The following is a 19,417-nucleotide window of genomic DNA, read 5'->3' on the forward strand; positions in this document are numbered from 1 at the left end:
GGGAAAGGATGGTACAGGATTAAGGAGGGGGTCTGAGGATTCTCACAAAAGCCTCTTCGAACGTTGCAACGTCTCCCTCCTCGGTATACGCGGGTAGATTCAAATTATCACGCATAAACGAGTGAATGGTTGGAATGGAACGAGAGGGGGATGAAAATCCGCGGCGCTTTCCCGGCGACGATTTTCTTTTTTATCGGATATCGTCAGGTCTCGGATTATTTTCGCACGTATATACGTTTTCGCAATTAAGGTTGACAGTCACTCGGTAAATGGGATTCAAAAAGAGGATCGCTTTGTGCGTTCTCTCGTATCTGCAAACCTATCCAAAATAAATATAAACGCTCGCTTTTCGAAGTCGCTTCATCCCGAGGGGTTTCCTAAGTTTTGCCGACTAAGAAGACACTTTAAATTGAACGCCTGGAGTGACTTTTGACGTGGCCTGTGAAGCTTCCACTAATATTTTTTAAGTGGATGTATATCTCGCAGTTAGAAAAATAAAAATTTATAATGTCCATAGGGAGTCGTACTGTAAATGTCAAATCAAATTTATTCGTACTGTAAATGTCAGTACTGGTTCATAGATGTGTCTGATAAATTTAGTTCTTAAAATAATAAACGAACAAATACAAGAATAAAACGTACCTTTTTAAATAAGATCTCAAATTATTCAACGAATTGTAAAATATTTTTATTTTTTTCGAAAGGGCCTCAAAATTGAAACGCAAAAAATAATCCTGAATTTAGTCACCTTATAATAACGATAAAATATATATCTAATATATAATTTTGAAAGAGACTGTATGTATTATGTAAGGTTTAAAGGTTTGTTGGGAGCATCGAAAACAAATCAGAGTCTATGACGACGACATCGAAATCGTCGAATATTATTTTTTTTCGAGTCAAGTAAATTTAATAAAAAAACAAATATATGTTTACTATTAGATTGTTTTGCCATGTTTAAGTTGTATATATTACAAATACCGAGCGAAACCGGGTTAAATCACTAGTATATTTTATTTTAGAATATGTACATACATACATATATGGACTGCACCGCTGTTGAAATAATTCCCTCCATCGATTAATCATAATTAATACCTATATAATATGTATATTGTAAAACATAAATTCAATTTGTTGAATATGTGAATTTTCATACGAGCTCATAAATACTGACTTAAGTATGTAGGTATGTACTTAAATTTACTAAAATCATAAATTTGGTTGATAATGGTTCGTTTATACGAGTACAGCTCAAGCCGGCAACTATACGTAAATAGCAGTACAAAAAATATTCTTTAGTACATTCTACGTAAATAGACACATTCATATGTTCCATAATGTGTATATGACGTAGCCGAAACAACATCAATCGACACGATTTAACACTGCGAGTCACCGAAACGTATCAAAAAGAACCGATTTTCTTTAGGCATTGTGGAAAAATTTACGCATGACGTTACATAATAGTGGCGAGTGCACCCGAACTAACAAAAGTGCTGTCATACGCATATGAACACTTTTGGAAACGTCATAGTATGAACATATTGACTCGACGATTCGATTCAAACGATATTGCGCCGTTTTGTCGCTCACTGTTATGTACATACATACATATGTATATGTAAGCCATATTTGCATTGGACTCGACTAAAACAAGTCTGAAAATAAGTGGCAAAACTTGCGTTGCTATATAGTATGAATAAATGCAGTGTTTTCCGTGCACATCTGGGCCGTGCAGTGCTGGATAATATAAATAGATAAATTAAAAATACGTAACGAATTATAAAAATTACAAATATGTAAATATATATTATTTATGAACAAATATAAAATAACAAATATGAATGAAAAATATAAACAATATTTTCTCAGAAATAATTATTTATACAATTCTAAGAAAAATTTTTCATACACAAACCAAAAGCTTATTTACCAATTTTTTCTATCCTACCTGCTTCACAATGCTAATAAATTTTACATTAAATTTCATATATTCAATCTACATAAGTAAACAAACGTCAAGTTGGTAATATTTTCAATCTTTTATTCCATGTTTACCAATGATTTATTTTTAAAAAAATCATCTAATTTTTTTATTCACATACTCGAGTATCGATACACGGTACATTTGAGCAATTTCCCGGATGGAAATATTCAAATATGAAGTAAACATTCGCCGGGTTACGCACAAAGTACGAAAATACAATTTTTTGCAAACAAATCTAACGAACATTATTTATATTTGTAACAGATAAATATGAATGTCATTGATAAAATAATTGCATATGAACGATGATGTGCAAAATGAAAATTGAGACCATCAATTTCACTCTGGCACATATTTGAAAATCTTCCGATGTTCAACAGGTTTAAGAAGCACCGGTATACTTTTTTCTATGTTGGAAACTACACAATACCACGTTTATGTAAGAAAAGATCGATCAGGTATGATATAAATTCAACGAATGGAAATGATGTAAATACTCATTCTTATAATAAATGATGATTATACATATGTACATACATATATTAAATCATTACATATAAAATTAAACTTCTAAATATGAAATTTCAGTTCAATAATCCAAAAGATTTCTGAGAAAAACATACAAGTACTACTTTCAGTTGAGATAAAAATATTCAAAAAACATTAAGGTATAAAATTTATAATTTCTATTACATGTAAAAATTCCTGTCTGAGTCGGATACTGTCTAAAGGTTTGGTAGATAATTGAATTCAAAAACTTAAAAAAGGGGACACCTATAAGGGGAGGTAACATTTCCGGTCAACTTAAAAATTTACGTCGTATCGATAAGAATTTCGGTAAGCGATACTAACTTTCAGTTCGATAGGACGAACGGTGTTCAAAAAATCCCCAAAATACACAGACACGCACACATTTTTTATATATCATGAAAACGTGATCAGTGATCGATTCTGAGTTCAAATCAGTCAAAATCTCGTGTTCCAATTTTCGCATGATCACAAAACTTCATCTATTGTAACTGGGTCTACGTGACGAGCCAGAATGTTAAATTACAGAAAACACAAATATCGGAAGGTAAAGATCAAAAATTGAAAGATTTTAAGTCGAAAGATCAAAAAAAAGGGTGCATGGTAAACGGTACATACTCACGTACATACTCACTTAATTCGTCGCATTGGAGCGATATGTAATGACGAGTGTACATTGATTGTAATAAATAAATATATTTTAAGCCGGTCTCCGTGACGAGACAGAATGTTAAACGACAGAAAACGCAAATATCGGAAGGCAAAGATCGAAAATCGAAAGATCTTAAGTCGAAAGATCAAAAAAAAGAGTGCATGGTAAACGGTACATACTCACTTAATTTGCGTGAGCAGGATACAACAGGAACAAGAGGAACAGGCTTTTCTTCCCGTATTAATGTGCGCGCGCAGAATACGGGAGGAAAAGCCTGTTCCTCTTGTTCCTGTTGTACCCTGCTCGCGCAAATTAAGTGAGTATGTACCGTTTACCATGCACCCTTTTTTTTGATCTTTCAACTTAAGATCTTTCGATTTTCGACCTTTGCCTTCCGATATTTGTGTTTTCTGTAATTTAACATTCTGGCTCGTCACGGAGACCGATTGTTACTACGTACATACATACATATGTAGATGAAGTAAAAAGTTAAATGTATAAAAAAAAATCAACATTAAATATATACATGTACATACATATATTACAATGTATAAAATATTTTCAATGTCAGGACAACAATTAACGCAAATATTTGTGATTTATTTGTGTATTGTGCTTAAAGCAAATTTTAGTTGTTCGTGCAATGATAATAAATCTCAAACGTGAAAACATTCCTTCGAATAATATTTTAATTAAATTTGTGGAAATTCGCACCGAGCCGTTTTCAACGAAACTCTATGTATAATATTAACAAATACTGATCCAATTCCATTCCGTAATCAATTATTTGCCCTATAAATTATTTTATAATATTTTGCCAAAACGAATATAAAGTCATCCTCACGGAACAACGGCCGACAATGCCCCTGGCCTGGATACTCTCTCACTCTACCTCTATCTCTCCATAATAATTAAAGGACAATTTCGGCATTTGCCGTGTACCCTAATTGGACGAAATTCTCAGAATGATTCAATTATTGGTCCTTTGACACCCGACGAAATGTAATGTCCTCGGTAATTACTTCAATGAGGTCAATATTCACAAAGAAATAAAAAAAAATCCAAGCCCGGTCATTTAAAACACCTTCAAATTAAACCGAATTATTTTTAAATTATTTCAACGAAATGAAAACAAATGAATTCACACATTCAACATTCATACGTAAAAACAAATATTATTATACATCCATCGGGGAAATCAAATCAGTGCTCGACCAACCTTTGTGACTTGATGTAGCTTTTCATTGAGGTATACATCTGATGAGTACAATGAAATCGATCGAGAACTCTTCCAATCCTAATACAGTACTCGGCCTAGTGAATAAAAACCGTTTTTATTCATTAGAACGGCCGATCATGTGTAAACAGGGCGCTAAGATTGCTCGAAGGTGCTTTTCGGCCAAAAATGCGAAAATTTGGCAACAATGGAAACTGACAGCACACGCTAACTGACTTGCACTGAACGAGGTTCATTTTTTATTCAAATATTAAATAACAGACATTCTTTTATTTTAATTGCTTTCGTGAAAATAATAAAATAAAAGTGAATTCAATTGTTTTCAAATTTAACTGTAGTGTCATGCAAAGTATCAGAATGTAACCTGAAAATGTCGGCTGCCTTTGAAAGCTCGGATGGTTGTTTTTTCGGTTTTCCGGATACGCGTTCGACGGTGGAAAGTCTCGGGAGACGTGAGAACTTTTTTCCGAAGGTTCGACGGTGAAAATCGTCCAGAAAATTCGGTGAAAATCCCCGCGAGAAAAGAGCACGCCGCCGAGGTGTCGTCCCATTTAAACGCCGATATGAAGTTAATTCGATATAGCTACTTTCGCCCGTGTTTCGTGTTGTTGTGAAATGGGCTGTCACGTGTTTAAGGTACTTATGATTTATTTTTTTGTTACAGTATTTCGTTCATAAGTGAGGGAGGATGCCTCTCGGGGAAAAAATGAAAGGTAGATTGTCGGGATCGGTTACGTTTTTGTTTTATATGTGTGTATTCTATTGTACCTAAAGCTGATAGAGACAACATACGATATTTCAAATAGTGTTTTATATCATACTAGCTGAACCCGGCATTCGTTGCAATGCCACAATAACCCATGTAATTCCCGTTATTGTTACTTGATTAAATATTAAAATTTGTATTTAAGGTCGAAAACTCGATTCCCAAATTCGCGAAAAAGGTGCCGCGTACAGGGCTTGTTCGCTATATTTACTGCCGTGGGCAAAGGGTTAATAATCTGTCTTTCAATCTTGGACAGAGACCTTCGAAATGCCTCGGCAGCAAAGAGTCTAAATATGTAAAACATCAATAGTATATTAATAATTGACAATTACAGAATGAAGCATCGCTTCCGATCGTTGCCGATAACACTTCTTTAGAAATTGTCAATGAGATAAATTTTCTTAGTACAGAATTATTACAGTAGGTAAATAATTTTAACAGTACAATTATTGGATGCGGTGCATCCGCTCTAAAATCGCCAGACAAATCGAACGACAGATTAACGGACGGCTGCTTTAAATGCAATTCTCGTCTTCTCGAATGATAGATTGCACATCAGATGACGGGTAACCTTTCGATGTGCACAGATGCAATTATTAAAATTGAGTTGGATCTTAAATAAGACAAGATTCGATAAGTTCCGAATCTTAAACTCGTCAGAAAGATCCAACTCAATTTTAATAATTGCATCTGTGCACATCGAAAGGTTACTCTTCATCTGATGTGAAATCTATCATTAGAGAAAACGAGAATCACCTTTCAAGCTGTCGTTCTGTTAATCTGTCGTTCGTTTATCCGGCGATTTTAGAGTGGATGCACAAAACCCCAATTATTACAGTACATTATTATTAGTATATAATTATTACATTAATGTTTTTAATGTAATTATTACATTAAACTTATTTATTTCTGACATTTTGACAGTATATTGCATGTAATGCTTATTCTTTACGTATATACATATATGTACATATATATTTTTTATCGCATTATGTCAATTTTTATTCCAAATAATATGAACAATTCGGATAATATTATACAATAGAAGTATACTTTTTATCTGTACACAAAATGATTTGATAACATGGCTGTGGAGTCAGCTCAAAATTTACCGACTTCGACTACGACTCCGATAACGACTCCAACTTGGACGGTTTTAGTAAGATCGACTTTTCTTGCCAAGTATAAAATTGTTAGTTATAAAGATAATCACGATTTATATAAAGATATTAAAATTATAGGGATAAAAAAAAAGGCATTGAGAATTTACATGTTACCCGATTTATTGAATGGGTATAAATAAAGAGTAAGTAAATTGATAGTGTATGTGTATAAATTTCATACACAAATAAATCAACGCTAAAAATGAGAATTAAAAAAAAAGTATCAGACGGAGAAAACAACCGTTTTTGGCCATAAAAGATCAAAATACCTGCAATTCAACGATTTTTTATTAATGTAATTTAAAATCACGATTTTCATAACGAAAATATCAAATTTTAATTTATTAGTGGGTTTACTTCAGTTAAATTTTCTAAATGACACTGAGTTAGAGTCTCTAGATGACACATACCGTAATAAAGAAAATAATAAAAAGGAAACGGAGTTGATGGATTTTTTCTTGACTCCGACTCTGTTTGAAATGCTCCGACTTCACGAATCCGACTTGAACTCCACAGCCCTGTTTTATTACTCAACTATATATAAAGGTCCGTTTACATTACATCAACAGTTTGGCACAACACAGGATAGCACTGCACGGAAAAGACTACTTCTATTTATACTATACAGCAGCGCACGTTTCGGCACGCTCGTGCTTGTTTTGGACAAAGCGGCTTACATTTACATATGTAGTTGATCTTATTATCATAGTTTGAATCTTTCTTACAACTTCAATCATAATTTGACATATTATACATAATTATAGTAGTAATAGAAGCTATTTTCAAATTAAAATCCGTACCTGTATATATTGCTTAAGTTTCTATACATACATATGTACATTAAAGTTGATAATTAACATTCATGCTTTTCATATGGGTCTCGAAAATGAACAAAGTTTTAATAGTTTTCCGCTGAATAGAAGTAATATAATGCATAATTTCGTGTTTGAAAATTAAGTTTATCGTATTTGCTATTAAACGACATTCATATTATGCATATGTATGTACATAGACATCTATAATTGTAATTCTCCAGATTGATAATGATTTGAAATAATAGTACAAATTTAGTGAAATAAATAATACATGCTTTCAAAATAAAATACTCGGGAAAGCTGGTTTTTACAAACCTCCTTTACGTTTCACTTACGATTACAATTCAGGAAAAAAATATTTCATACTCTGGAAAAGAAAATAATTTCACAATTTGTAAAGTGGCTTTATATCTTTCTGCCTCGTTCTTTTTTTCGAATATATGTATACATTTTAATATCTGTATTTAAGCACATTAGAGTCGTCCTGCAAATATCCCGTCTTTGTCATTGCCTATATAAAGCCTCAAATTGAACTTACCGTGACAGAATCGGTCACAAGTTAGCGACTTTACGACGAGGATTCTCAGTTGGCACGTATGTATATTGTATGTGTGTGGGCGCTATTATCCCGATCGTACTTGGAAATGTTTGTCCTTTGTCTATCTGTATATACGTACGTACATACATACATACATACATACGGTGAGTATGTGTGTGTACTTTACCTCTGGCCAAATTATGACCCTTTTATGTCCAACGGGGCACAAATAGGGGGCTCGAGCGTGTTAATTCCGGCGGCACTGACCGAGCACACGAGTGTTAACCGTGGAAATCCTATTACGAGAGTTGGCTAGCGGGCAACAATCAACATATTATTGTACATAATATGGCTATTTTATAATTACGTCGCGGTTCTAAACGTGTATCTGTTGTTTGCGGCTGCGGTCGTCCTCCCGCGCGAGATGCGAGCCAAGTGTAGCTGAATTAATGATATTGTTCGTAATTGACTTTCGAGATTGATACGACGCTAGTTGTGAAGTCCACTTGGATGGATACAGCTTTGGAGTGTGCTGAATAGGGCAATTTGTGTATTGAATGGTGTTTTAATAAGTTTGCTCGTAGAGAGTGCATGAATGATGAGTGATTTTCCATTCGGTTTTATTCAGCTCGTAGAGTAAAGTATCGTAGAGTTTTATTTTATTTTATTTAATATACATATAAATACTAGGAAGGCCAACCAGGATAACCTCAATTCGCCTTCCTGGCCAATTGCAAACATCTATAACATTTTTGAGTTACATTTATGACATTTTTGTAGATCTATAAAAAATGTTTATATTATTTTTTCAAATGGATTTATTAGAATTTTAAATAGTTTACCTCCTAATGCTTGAGTAGCTTCTAATGACTTTACCAGTATGAATAATAAATATTAAGTATTTAAACATAAAGGTCGGTATCAATGTTAAATGGTACGTTTTATTTTGACGAATGACCAGTATTACTTTTTGGTTTGTATCAACACAAGGTTGGTACGATCTTGATAAACAGTTCCATCCCACAGGCATTGCTATTTGTTTTGGCATATCTTCGTCGTATTTTTTACTGTCCATTTGCTATTTATATATAATACTTACCATTTTTTTAGTTAAATATTGGCCGAAAACTGATTTATATTCTTACTGAAATTGATTAAAATACTGGGTGAAATTAAATTAAATTACATAATAAGTATTATAGTTTATTTAAAATGTATAGTATTTAAATTAAATAGTCAGTAATTTGAAAAAAGGACACTTACATGAACAGTCCAATGATGTTGTCTTTAAGATAAGCGAAAAATATTAATATAAAATAATCAAATCACTAATTTCAACATTATTGTATACAAAAAAAAACATGAAATATTGTTAGACAAGTGCTTCAAGCTAAAAAATAAGATGCAAATATCTGATTATTTGACGAGATTAAAAAAAAACATGTACGGAAATACCAAAATTAATCTTGGTCAAGTTGAATGGTGGTGTTTGTATTACACCAAGATACAAGAACAAGAAAAGATCGCAGATGTGGTATCTCACAAAACAATATTTTATACTGTGACTGTAATTTTTTTTTGTCAATTTTATGATTAATTACTGACTATTATTTAATATATTTACTGACTGCTTTTGTATTTAGAAATTGACCTAAAATTGGTTGTCTTTAAAAAAATGGTTATGCTTTTATCTTTATCGTTGTTTTTATCAATACGATGCAAATTTACTTGTATATTTTATATCCATATGTGGTATGTATGTATATGTAACGATATTTGAATACTTTTCTTAACTTTCTATTGTGTTTGATATTTGAAATTGATACTAAATCAAATAAAAATAAATTGATTGTGATTCTAAATATTTATAAAATAGTTCAAATAATTTATTTAAGTCAAGTCCTTCATTTTTTGCTACTCGTTCATTATACTTTAGATGAGTACGTTAACAATAGTGATTATACGACAAACGTGGTGGCTTTTAATTAGTTTTTAACTATTCAGCTTTTCCAACGGAATTGGACCACTTTTCCAACGCAAAATTTGCACACATACTAACCATATATGTAAGGTTAGGAACGAGGTGGAAGGAGGGCGGGAAAAGGGAGAGAATCCCATCGCGAATTGTTTAATTAGATAAGTGGCAATAAATTGAGCGCGGATCCATATTAATTGGACCCTAGCTGCGTAACGGCACTCGCGCGCGGCCGAGAAAGGGTTAATGTCACATTTGGGATTATATATGTGTATGTATATATTATTTTCATAGTTTGCGGTTATTACAAACGGTCCGAAACAAGAATTCGTAATACGGCTCACGCGATATTATATTCGCCGAGCACACGAGCCGCCCTTTCAACAATGGAATAAGTCAAATTTTTTCTTCATCGTATGATTTCGAACGTGTTGTTGAAATTTACGGGCCCGTTTGTATGCGTTGGGATTATTTATTGGATGTTTATGTAAGTTTTTCAGCGACGATGCTCAAGTGCAATTTAATTTTCGGAGAATTTTCCTAGGGATCTCTCGCTTTGTGCGATTTCAACAATGAGTGCTTAGCACCGAGTTTAATTAATTCCCCACTAAGCTGACGTTATTGCTTATATAAATAAATTAATCACTCGGTAATCTCGTTTAAGCAAAACGAGCCATAATAACGCGCAGGCAACGTCGCTACAGACAGACACAGTCAACCTTTTATGTAGAGCGACGCGAAGGTACACAGTGTCGCGCGATCGTGATGAATGATACGATTAGAATTAAAATGGAATAGATATCCCGGGAAATATGTTCGACGTACATGTATGTACATACATACGTCGAGACAATATACACCTGCGATAAAAGGGAAAACTTCCGACGAGAGTGTGCCGCGAAGGTTCGTTTAAACTTTTCCTCTCGAAGACTCGCCAAAGTTTTTCGTCGAGTGAAATGTTCGAGTTTTTCATTTTGATACTTACGGTTGCGGTTTATTGCGTTTTCTTGGGAATTCTTTATTGCAGTTTTCGGTCGTAAGCTATTCGTTGAATATTACGTTTATAGTACATGCATACACATGTACGTATCCTGGTTGAATTATTTTTACACAAGCAAAGTAATTTTTCTATCCGTATACAAATTTTGTTATGTTATGTATAAAATTTTTTGCTTCAATGTTGTACCTACAAGTGTACATATGTACATATATAGTATACTAGTGTTTTTACCCAACTTCGCTCGGTATTTGTAATATAAACCGCTTAAACATGGCCAATCTAATAGTAAACATTTTATTAAATTTATTTGAATATTCATTTGTTATTTTATTAAATTGAGCGTCACGGATTTTACTAATCAAACAAACATACATACAAAGTTTCTTTCGAAATTATATATTAGATTCAACAACATACTATACTATACTGTTGATTGTTTTTATTAAATTTAATAATACATTTGTATTTACATTACTCAAAAGAGATTCATTAAGATGCTGTTTTTAAAATATTACTCACATGGGATGGTGTCCATTTACGGAGCATGCGTTTTTTTAAAACCGTTTTATTTCTTTGTAATTTAATATTTATAATATGTACATGCAAGACATAAAAGACTGCTATTCTTGATGCAATAATCCAACAGCATAGATTGGTAGTTGCGTTAATGCTAAACACCGAGAGGTTGTTGGTTTCGATCCCGTGGGTTGACTTTATTTCAAACATTTCAATAATGAAATCATATCAATTAGCAAACACTGATAGGAAACGGTAGATTTCTGTCACATATATCCAAGATCTGGCCAACAACCCTGAATCAGGGCTCAAACCTTTGACTTCAGATGTTAGATTTCTGTTACAGGTATTCTTACACGATAATATTTCAAAATTAAAATTATATAGGTACTGAAGAAAATTATGCCAGTTAAATTAGCATGAAAAGTGTTTATCGATTACTAGAATCAATAGGTAAAAGTTATTGAAGAAATACATATGATTCCATGGATAATGGAAATTATATAGTTACAGACAGGACATGATTAAGATAATACATAAAGACAGCAGGATAGCTCGGTGGTTGCATTAATGCCAAGCACCAAAAGGTTCCCGAGTTTGAAAATAATTTATTTTGAGTATTTCTATAGTGCTGCTGGTCAGGCATGGATATTTGTGACTCCAAGTCGGTCGTTTCCCACCATATTTTGTCAATTTATCTGATTTCATTATTGAAACGGCTCGTCAACACTATTTGAAGTATGTCAACACTATTTGAATTTGATTTTATTATCTATAAATTTACATAAGAACATGTTTAATACCATATACATATTTCACTCAGGGGCGGATTGAAAATGGTATCATAGGAAAATATAAAATTGGATAAAAAATATTCTAATTAATAAATAATAAAAATAAATAAATACGTATGTATGTACATTGTATATTTAAGGTATAAAATTGTCATCAAATTATTTATCTCGCTAAGAAATTCGTGTCACAACTATTGATCTGGAATTTTAACGAAAGAAAATTTCACTATGAATTTAAATAAAATACGGCTCTTTGTTCATTTTTGTATTCATTAAAAAATCTACAGAATTAACTTTGTGCTTGGTGAATATTTTTTCGTCAGTTTCTGTCAATCATAGTTGAAAGGAAAATTTTCAATATGATTCACTTTTAATGATCTTGTTTATGTGAGTACATATTTACATATGTATGTACATATGTATGTACATATGTACGTACACTGGTTTACGTTCATATTTTTAAAACTTTTCTAATAATAAAAAAATTCACCTATAGTACCTATGTATGTATGTATGTGCTTACATATGTATGTACATATTAGGTACTGCCGGTTTTTGGTCAAAAATTGAACTTCAGCACTACCGTTAGTACAAAATAGACGGCTAGTAGTACCAAAATATGATAATTTCAATTTTCTTTTAGTTTAGTATAATATAATATTTTAAATTTATAAGAAAACGTTGCATCGACTGGTTTGTGTGGATTAGTCAATCCTCAACATTCTTTTTGACCTGCTCAAAGAAGCCGCTAAGCGCCAGTAGTGGAATTTTTATTTTAATTTTAATTGCAAATAGTGGAATTCGGTCGAACATTTAGTGAAAAATGTCAGTATTTTTGTTCAATATACATACATATGTATGTATCGATATTGGCTGATTGCATAAGTTCGTGCCCGATTTTTATAGATAGGCATATCAAATATGTATATTTATAGCAGTATAAATTGTCGCCAACCTTATAAGCATTGTAGATCCACTGCTGGTCAATGCAAAAGTTTTATGTCAAATTTTAGAACTGTTTTAGACTTAGTACGTCTCGCGTATAACTTACAAAAGTATGACTGTAAAAATGAGGTCGATAAAAATGACATATTTTAAAGGTCAATAAAACACTCTTCATCCAAACCGAGAAAAAAACATGTAATAATTTTGGATTTGTAAGGCTTACAAACTGGCGTAACGATATATATCGTGGTAAGTGCGGTTCTGTCGAACTCTAGCAAACAACCGGAGAGATAATCTGGACGGTCGGGACTGTAATATAATTTATCCGGACTTTTGAATAATCCGTCATCCATCAGCGTTCGAGGATTTCGAAATCGGGACCGCGGCACCCCCTCACCATCCCCTCGCGTATCCCTCACCCGACTTCCGGTAACGGTTATGGCTCGCATATTGCAAGTGCGTGAGTCCGTCCCGCAGGGATAATGGTCCAGCCGCCGATAAAACCGGGAAGAAGAATCGACAGTGGCCAACGGCTGCGATTATCGGCCAGGGCCTCTGCAAATGATGGCCCATAACGGTGGCCCCACGGATCTAATCGCCTTTTCGACTTATCGGCTCTTTCTGGACCTCTCTCCACCCACTCTGACCACCCCACACTCCACCCCCCCCTCCCCATTTCCCTCCGATCAAATCACTATTATGAGTTTTCCGGTCGCCCTCTCCTCCCATTCCTCTCGCGCTCCCGATCGACTCGCATGCTATACAGAGTGTTGGCAAACTTTTCGAATGTTCCATAGAAATCACTAAGGCGTGTGTAAACGGTTCAATGAATAACTTTTTGTATTATGTATGTATATTCCGTTTTATTATTAAGTTCGTTCGTTTTATTGTCGTTAAACTAAATACAATACGTCTATTCGTACGATTAAATAATAAAGGAAGCTGACTTTAGAATTGCCATAAATCTGAGATTATCTCTCCATATACATACATATACTCTGGTCTCTTTTCATACGGTTATTAAGTTATGCGGTTTATATTTAATGCAAATTATCAACAAAAAAAAAAAGATTATTTCGTACGTTATTACCGTAGTGTTGCACCATTATTGCAGTTATTGTTTATATACGCTACGTGTGAAATCCGCGTTTTGTTGCAAGGCGACCTTGTCCATATGTCCGTGTCGGTGTTGAAGAAGGTGGAGAGTAAGCCCAACCGGCCTTGCTTTTTGGAAATTTGGGTCGCGGTCAGTAGAATCCAGCCCAAACCAAGTAAGATTGGGCGTTCCTGAGTGATATCTCCCACCTTTCCAAATTTGAATGACCAGCATGTTGGAAGCATCCATAATTTTTCTTAAAAGTTATGGAGCGCATCCATACTTTTAAAAGCATTTATCGCAAAAAAGAGACCTGTGTATACTCTGGAATCAAATAGGAATGACGCTTTTCTAACAATAGTAATCAGATGGTATGATGATTTTTTTTTGTACTAATCATGAAATTTTTGCTTTTAATGTACGTATGTACATACATACATACATACATACATATAAAAATAATTCTAAATTCATACATAGGGAAAAAATGAGTGTGATATAAATTGTTACGTAAATTAATTCTATGCGAAACGCAATTTAATAACCATTATTATTTATTATTTTTTTATTATCATTGTTAGTATATCATTATATTATATTTATTTATTTTATCACTCAATTGTATCATCTATACATAGAAATATTATTTATATGAACGATGGGGGTGGCACTATTCTCCCTATCGTCTGGAATAAAATGTTTTTAAAAATTGACCCCCTCAATCAAATTTTCAAATGATATTATATATACATATGTTGTATTATTTAAATATTTTATATGTATATTAGATTATATTCATTGTAAAATCACCAAAAAATATTTAAATATTACATTAAAAATTTATTATAAAATAGTATACGTATTTTTATGTTTAACAAATCCGTTCATCCATTTTCGGCTTTGCGGTGGAAAATTTATGTATGTATTCAGAAATTTATGAGCATTAAAAATAGCGTCTGGAACTAACAAACTAGCTATACATATATGTATGAATGTTTAATATTTTTTATGTATCCTTTGAACTAAGCGTAGATACACATTTTATGTTATTAATTTTAAATGAAATTTAAATTGATTATTTTTTTATATACACGTCTATAGGGAAATACATATATATATATATATATATAATATATATATGTATGTATATAATATCTATGTAATAACCTATGTAATAATAATATTAATTTTACCGATCTAAAGGGAATTAATTTTATTCCAAATTAAATACAAATATGCTAAAATTTACAAGTACACATACATATAAAACGACCATACCGAAAATACGTACGCGATAAACAACAATATTAATTATGAACGTGTGCTATGAATTATGTAAAAAGTTACACCGATTCTAAAAGTTAATAAAACCGCTTAACGACTAAACCGGTTGCAAGTTAAATAAAATTTTCAACTATAATTAAACGCCGGGCAAATATAAAGTTTTTATATTATATTTTGTGTATCTTACGTACACATGTGCACGTATATATCAGTGGCGTGCGGTCCATGGATGCGGTGGATGCGGCGCATCCCCTATAACTTTAAAAAGCCAAGAGTATTTTTAATAAATATTTGAATTTCGCTTCGATGTATTCTTAGTGATGTACGTGATTATGATGTAGTATATGATATATATTTCACATATCACGTGTTTTTTGTTACATGATGCATTATATAGGATCTTTTGATAATTTTTATTAAGGATTCGCATAGGCCGCATTCGCATAGGCCGGCCACAGGCGAGTGACGCTGGCGAGTAGACGCGCGCGCGACTGAAGTGCGCGCGCGTCATGGATTCGGAGTTCGGACCGATCCCATTTGCGCATGCGCACTATGAGGCTGTCATATTCGCGCGGACGCGTTGACACTTGTTTAACCTCTACGGTGGATTCGGTTTCTCTGTTTGCTTATCTATTGAGTTTCACTTGGAAGCCGCTGTTGATCGATATTTCCGCACGCTACGCCCCAAGTTATTTATCAAAAAGCTAGCCGATTCATTTCTTTAGACGAAGTTAATCATTTATACTGTAAGTTGGTTATTTTTTACTTTTGAATTAAGTTTTCATTTAAATTAGTTTCGTCTAACTTTATTTTTAGTTTACTGTTCCACTACTTACGAGTTTTCATTATTGCCTTTAATATGGATATCGAAAATAACAATGAGAGTGGACTTGTCGTCGAGATCAATAATAATTGCAATTGTTTAATTGAAAATGTGCTGAAAAGAAGATTTGCTTCTCTCCCATTTAATGAAAAGGAGATTATTGTTAAGAGCCCCAAACCCACACCAATATTAAATATTCAGTCTAAAACAAAAACATTTAAAAGGTATTTTAACACAGAAACATACGAAAAAATTTCATGGATTTGTGGATGTGCTCACTTAACGAAATTATTCTGTTGGCCATGTATTTTATTTTCTCAAGAAGTGAATGTCTGGAGTAAATTTGGATTTTCTGACCTAAACAATTTAAGTAAATCGCGCAAGAGACATGAATGTTCTCAAGCTCACATATGTTCTGCTGCTCAATTTAAAAAATTTGGAAAGGGACCTCGTATAGAAAATTTTTTAAGTGCTCAATTTAAAGCAAATATTGAAATGCACAACAAAGAAGTTACTGCAAATAGATACATTTTGTCGAAATTAATAAGCGCGATCTGTTTTTTAGCAAAACAAGAACAACCTTTACGAGGACATTTTGAGCACCAGGAATCGGAAAATAGAGGGAATTATATTGAATTGCTGTATCTGTTGAGTGAATCAGACATAAAATTGAAAACTCATTTAGATAACTCTACGGTGTTTACTGGACTATCGAACCATATACAAAATGACTTGGTATCCGCAATATCAAAAGTCTTGCTAGATGAGATTAAAACTGAAATACGTGCATCAAAATTTGTTTCCATAATTGTGGACGAATCTACAGATATCAGTCGCAAAGCTCAGCTATCTACTATTTTTAGATATGTAGATGAAAATAATGAAATTCAGGAGAGATTTGTTGGATTTGTCGATGTTAGTCCCAATAGAACAGCTAATGCTCTTTTTCAGCACATACGTGAGACCTTGGAAGAATTTGGTTGTTTGGACAAATTAATTGCACAAACGTACGATGGAGCGGCTGTAATGTCCGGGGAGCATAATGGAGTGCAACGAAAAATTCGAGATATTTGTCCTAATTCTTTATTTGTCCATTGTTACGCTCACAGATTGAATTTAGTTTTGTCGCAATCTGTTAAACATATATCCGGATGCAAACGTTTTTTCAGCCGTATGTTGTCATTTTCAACTTTTTTTTGTAAGTCTTCAAGAAGAATTTCCCTTCTCGATTGTCAAATAAAAAAACGATTTCCCACTGCTGCCCCTACACGATGGAACTACAATAGCAAAATTTTAAATATGATATTAGAATATCAAACAGAATTAATGGAAATATTTAATCAAATAATTAATGACGAAGACGAATGGGATACTGATGCTGTCATAAATGCTGAAGTCCTTCATCGTTATTTAAAAGAGTTTGAATTCAATTTCAATTTGCATTTATTTTCTGCAATATTTAATTCGGCAGATTTTTTATTTGAAATTTTACAAAAAAAAAACCTTTGACATATCGTATTGCGTAAGTGAAATTAAAAAATTTGTAAAATATTTAGATAACAAAAAAGACGATTTTGATTCATTGTGGAACAAAGTAATAACTAAAAATTTTAATAGAAAAAGAAAATATGCTGAATGTGAAGAAGATGTGAAAACAACGTATAAACTTCACTATTCTGAAATTTTAGAAACTCTTTCAGTAAATACAACCAATCGATTTCGAGATATCGAAAATTTAAAATTTCTCGAATTTTTTAACGTCAAAAAATTTAAAGAATATGAAAATAATTTTCCAGATTTCCTATTTAAATCACTCCACCTAACTTATGGAAAATACTTTGATTTTATGAAATTAAAAAGCGAATTAATTTACATGTACTCAACGCAAGATTTTCATTTGAAATCTATAAATGACGTAAAGGAATTAATTGTGAAAGATGATCTAATAGACGTTTTGGAACAAGTATTTAGTTTAATACAATTAATTTGTACGATACCTTCCACGAGCGCATCGGCTGAACGATCATTTTCGACTATGAAAAGAATTAAAACGTTCACCAGAAGTAGTCAAAGTGAAGAAAGACTCTCTGGTCTTGCTTTAATTGCAATCGAAAAGAAAATAATGTCAAATTTAAAAAACAATAAAAAATTCTATGATGCGGTTATCGATGAATTTTGTAAAAAGGAACGAAGAATAAAATTAAATTTTAAAAAATAAATTGGTCGGTTTTTTTTTTCAAACAAGGGACAGCATCCCTTGTTTGAAAAGTCACCGCCCGCCACTGGTATATATGTATATATATATATATATATATATATATATATATATATATATATATATATATACATATATATATATATATATATATATTACATCCGGTCGGAAACCGTTAAAAGTATACAAATTCAATTTTGAATGGAGCCGTGAGACACATATCAATGTGGAAAAACGTTCGGAAGCCTCCCCACACCATTTTGTCTGGAGTTTTCTCAAGGAAAAGCGCTTCAATACGGTCACCGAGAAAAACCAAACACAGTATACAAACTCACAAAGTATACATACAAACAAACGTATATATGTAGGTATACGACTATTTTTTTTAGCGGAAACCTGTCCACACCCACATCGGGCGTATCTTATCTGTCATTCCCGTGAAAATAAAACGCGGAAAATTGACTTTTCTCAAAAGAAAAGTGTCGACGAATATCATCTGCGACAAAAATCCACTCGGGAAATATTTCACATCGACTCATACGATACTTGCATTATTCATATCGTAATTGTTGTATTGCGGCTTACTTTCAAGACGAATGAAAATTTGGCCCAGTGTTATGTGAGCGGCGTGGCGATATCAATGTTTTCTTAAGAGCTACCTGTACGTTGATAAGTAAACTCGTTCACGTACGTGGGTAAATATGTGTATGGGTTGTATATGTAAGCTTATTGTCGGATAGACAGGTGACGGGCTATGGTGGAAATAAGGGGGGTTGCATTGCACGGGGGCTGGTTGTTGACGATCGTTTGTGACGAACGTGGGGTTTATATGGAGTTTAGTGTTGTGCTTGGATGTTATGTTCGACTTGTACTTTGATGCTATTGTGTGTCTTGTGAATGTTACACGAGGAGTTTCAATCTTGAGTTTGTTAATTATTTATTAGTAAAAGTGATGTTTGGCTTTTGTGAATTGAATGTTTGACAAATCCAGGCTCATTTGTTGAAATTTAATAACTCAGCATACATGTTTAAAATGTATTATATACCTTATCATATGAATCTCAACCGTTATGTACATAC

The 19,417-nt window shown here is 32.8% G+C and overlaps 1 protein-coding gene across 1 annotated transcript; it reads left to right on the forward strand.

The window, feature by feature from the left end:
- Positions 1 to 15,749: 15,749 nt before the first annotated feature.
- On the forward strand, positions 15,750 to 18,306 carry LOC143921060 (zinc finger MYM-type protein 1-like). The gene is made up of 2 exons (XM_077444165.1): positions 15,750 to 16,045; positions 16,116 to 18,306. Exon 2 carries the CDS (start codon positions 16,159 to 16,161, stop codon positions 17,629 to 17,631), a length of 1,473 nt encoding a protein of 490 aa, XP_077300291.1. The 5' UTR covers positions 15,750 to 16,045; positions 16,116 to 16,158; the 3' UTR covers positions 17,632 to 18,306.
- The last annotated feature ends 1,111 nt before the right edge of the window (positions 18,307 to 19,417 follow it).

This window comes from Arctopsyche grandis, chromosome 13 (genome assembly GCF_051622035.1).
Source record: "Arctopsyche grandis isolate Sample6627 chromosome 13, ASM5162203v2, whole genome shotgun sequence".
In the NCBI taxonomy this organism is placed as follows: domain Eukaryota; kingdom Metazoa; phylum Arthropoda; class Insecta; order Trichoptera; family Hydropsychidae; genus Arctopsyche; species Arctopsyche grandis.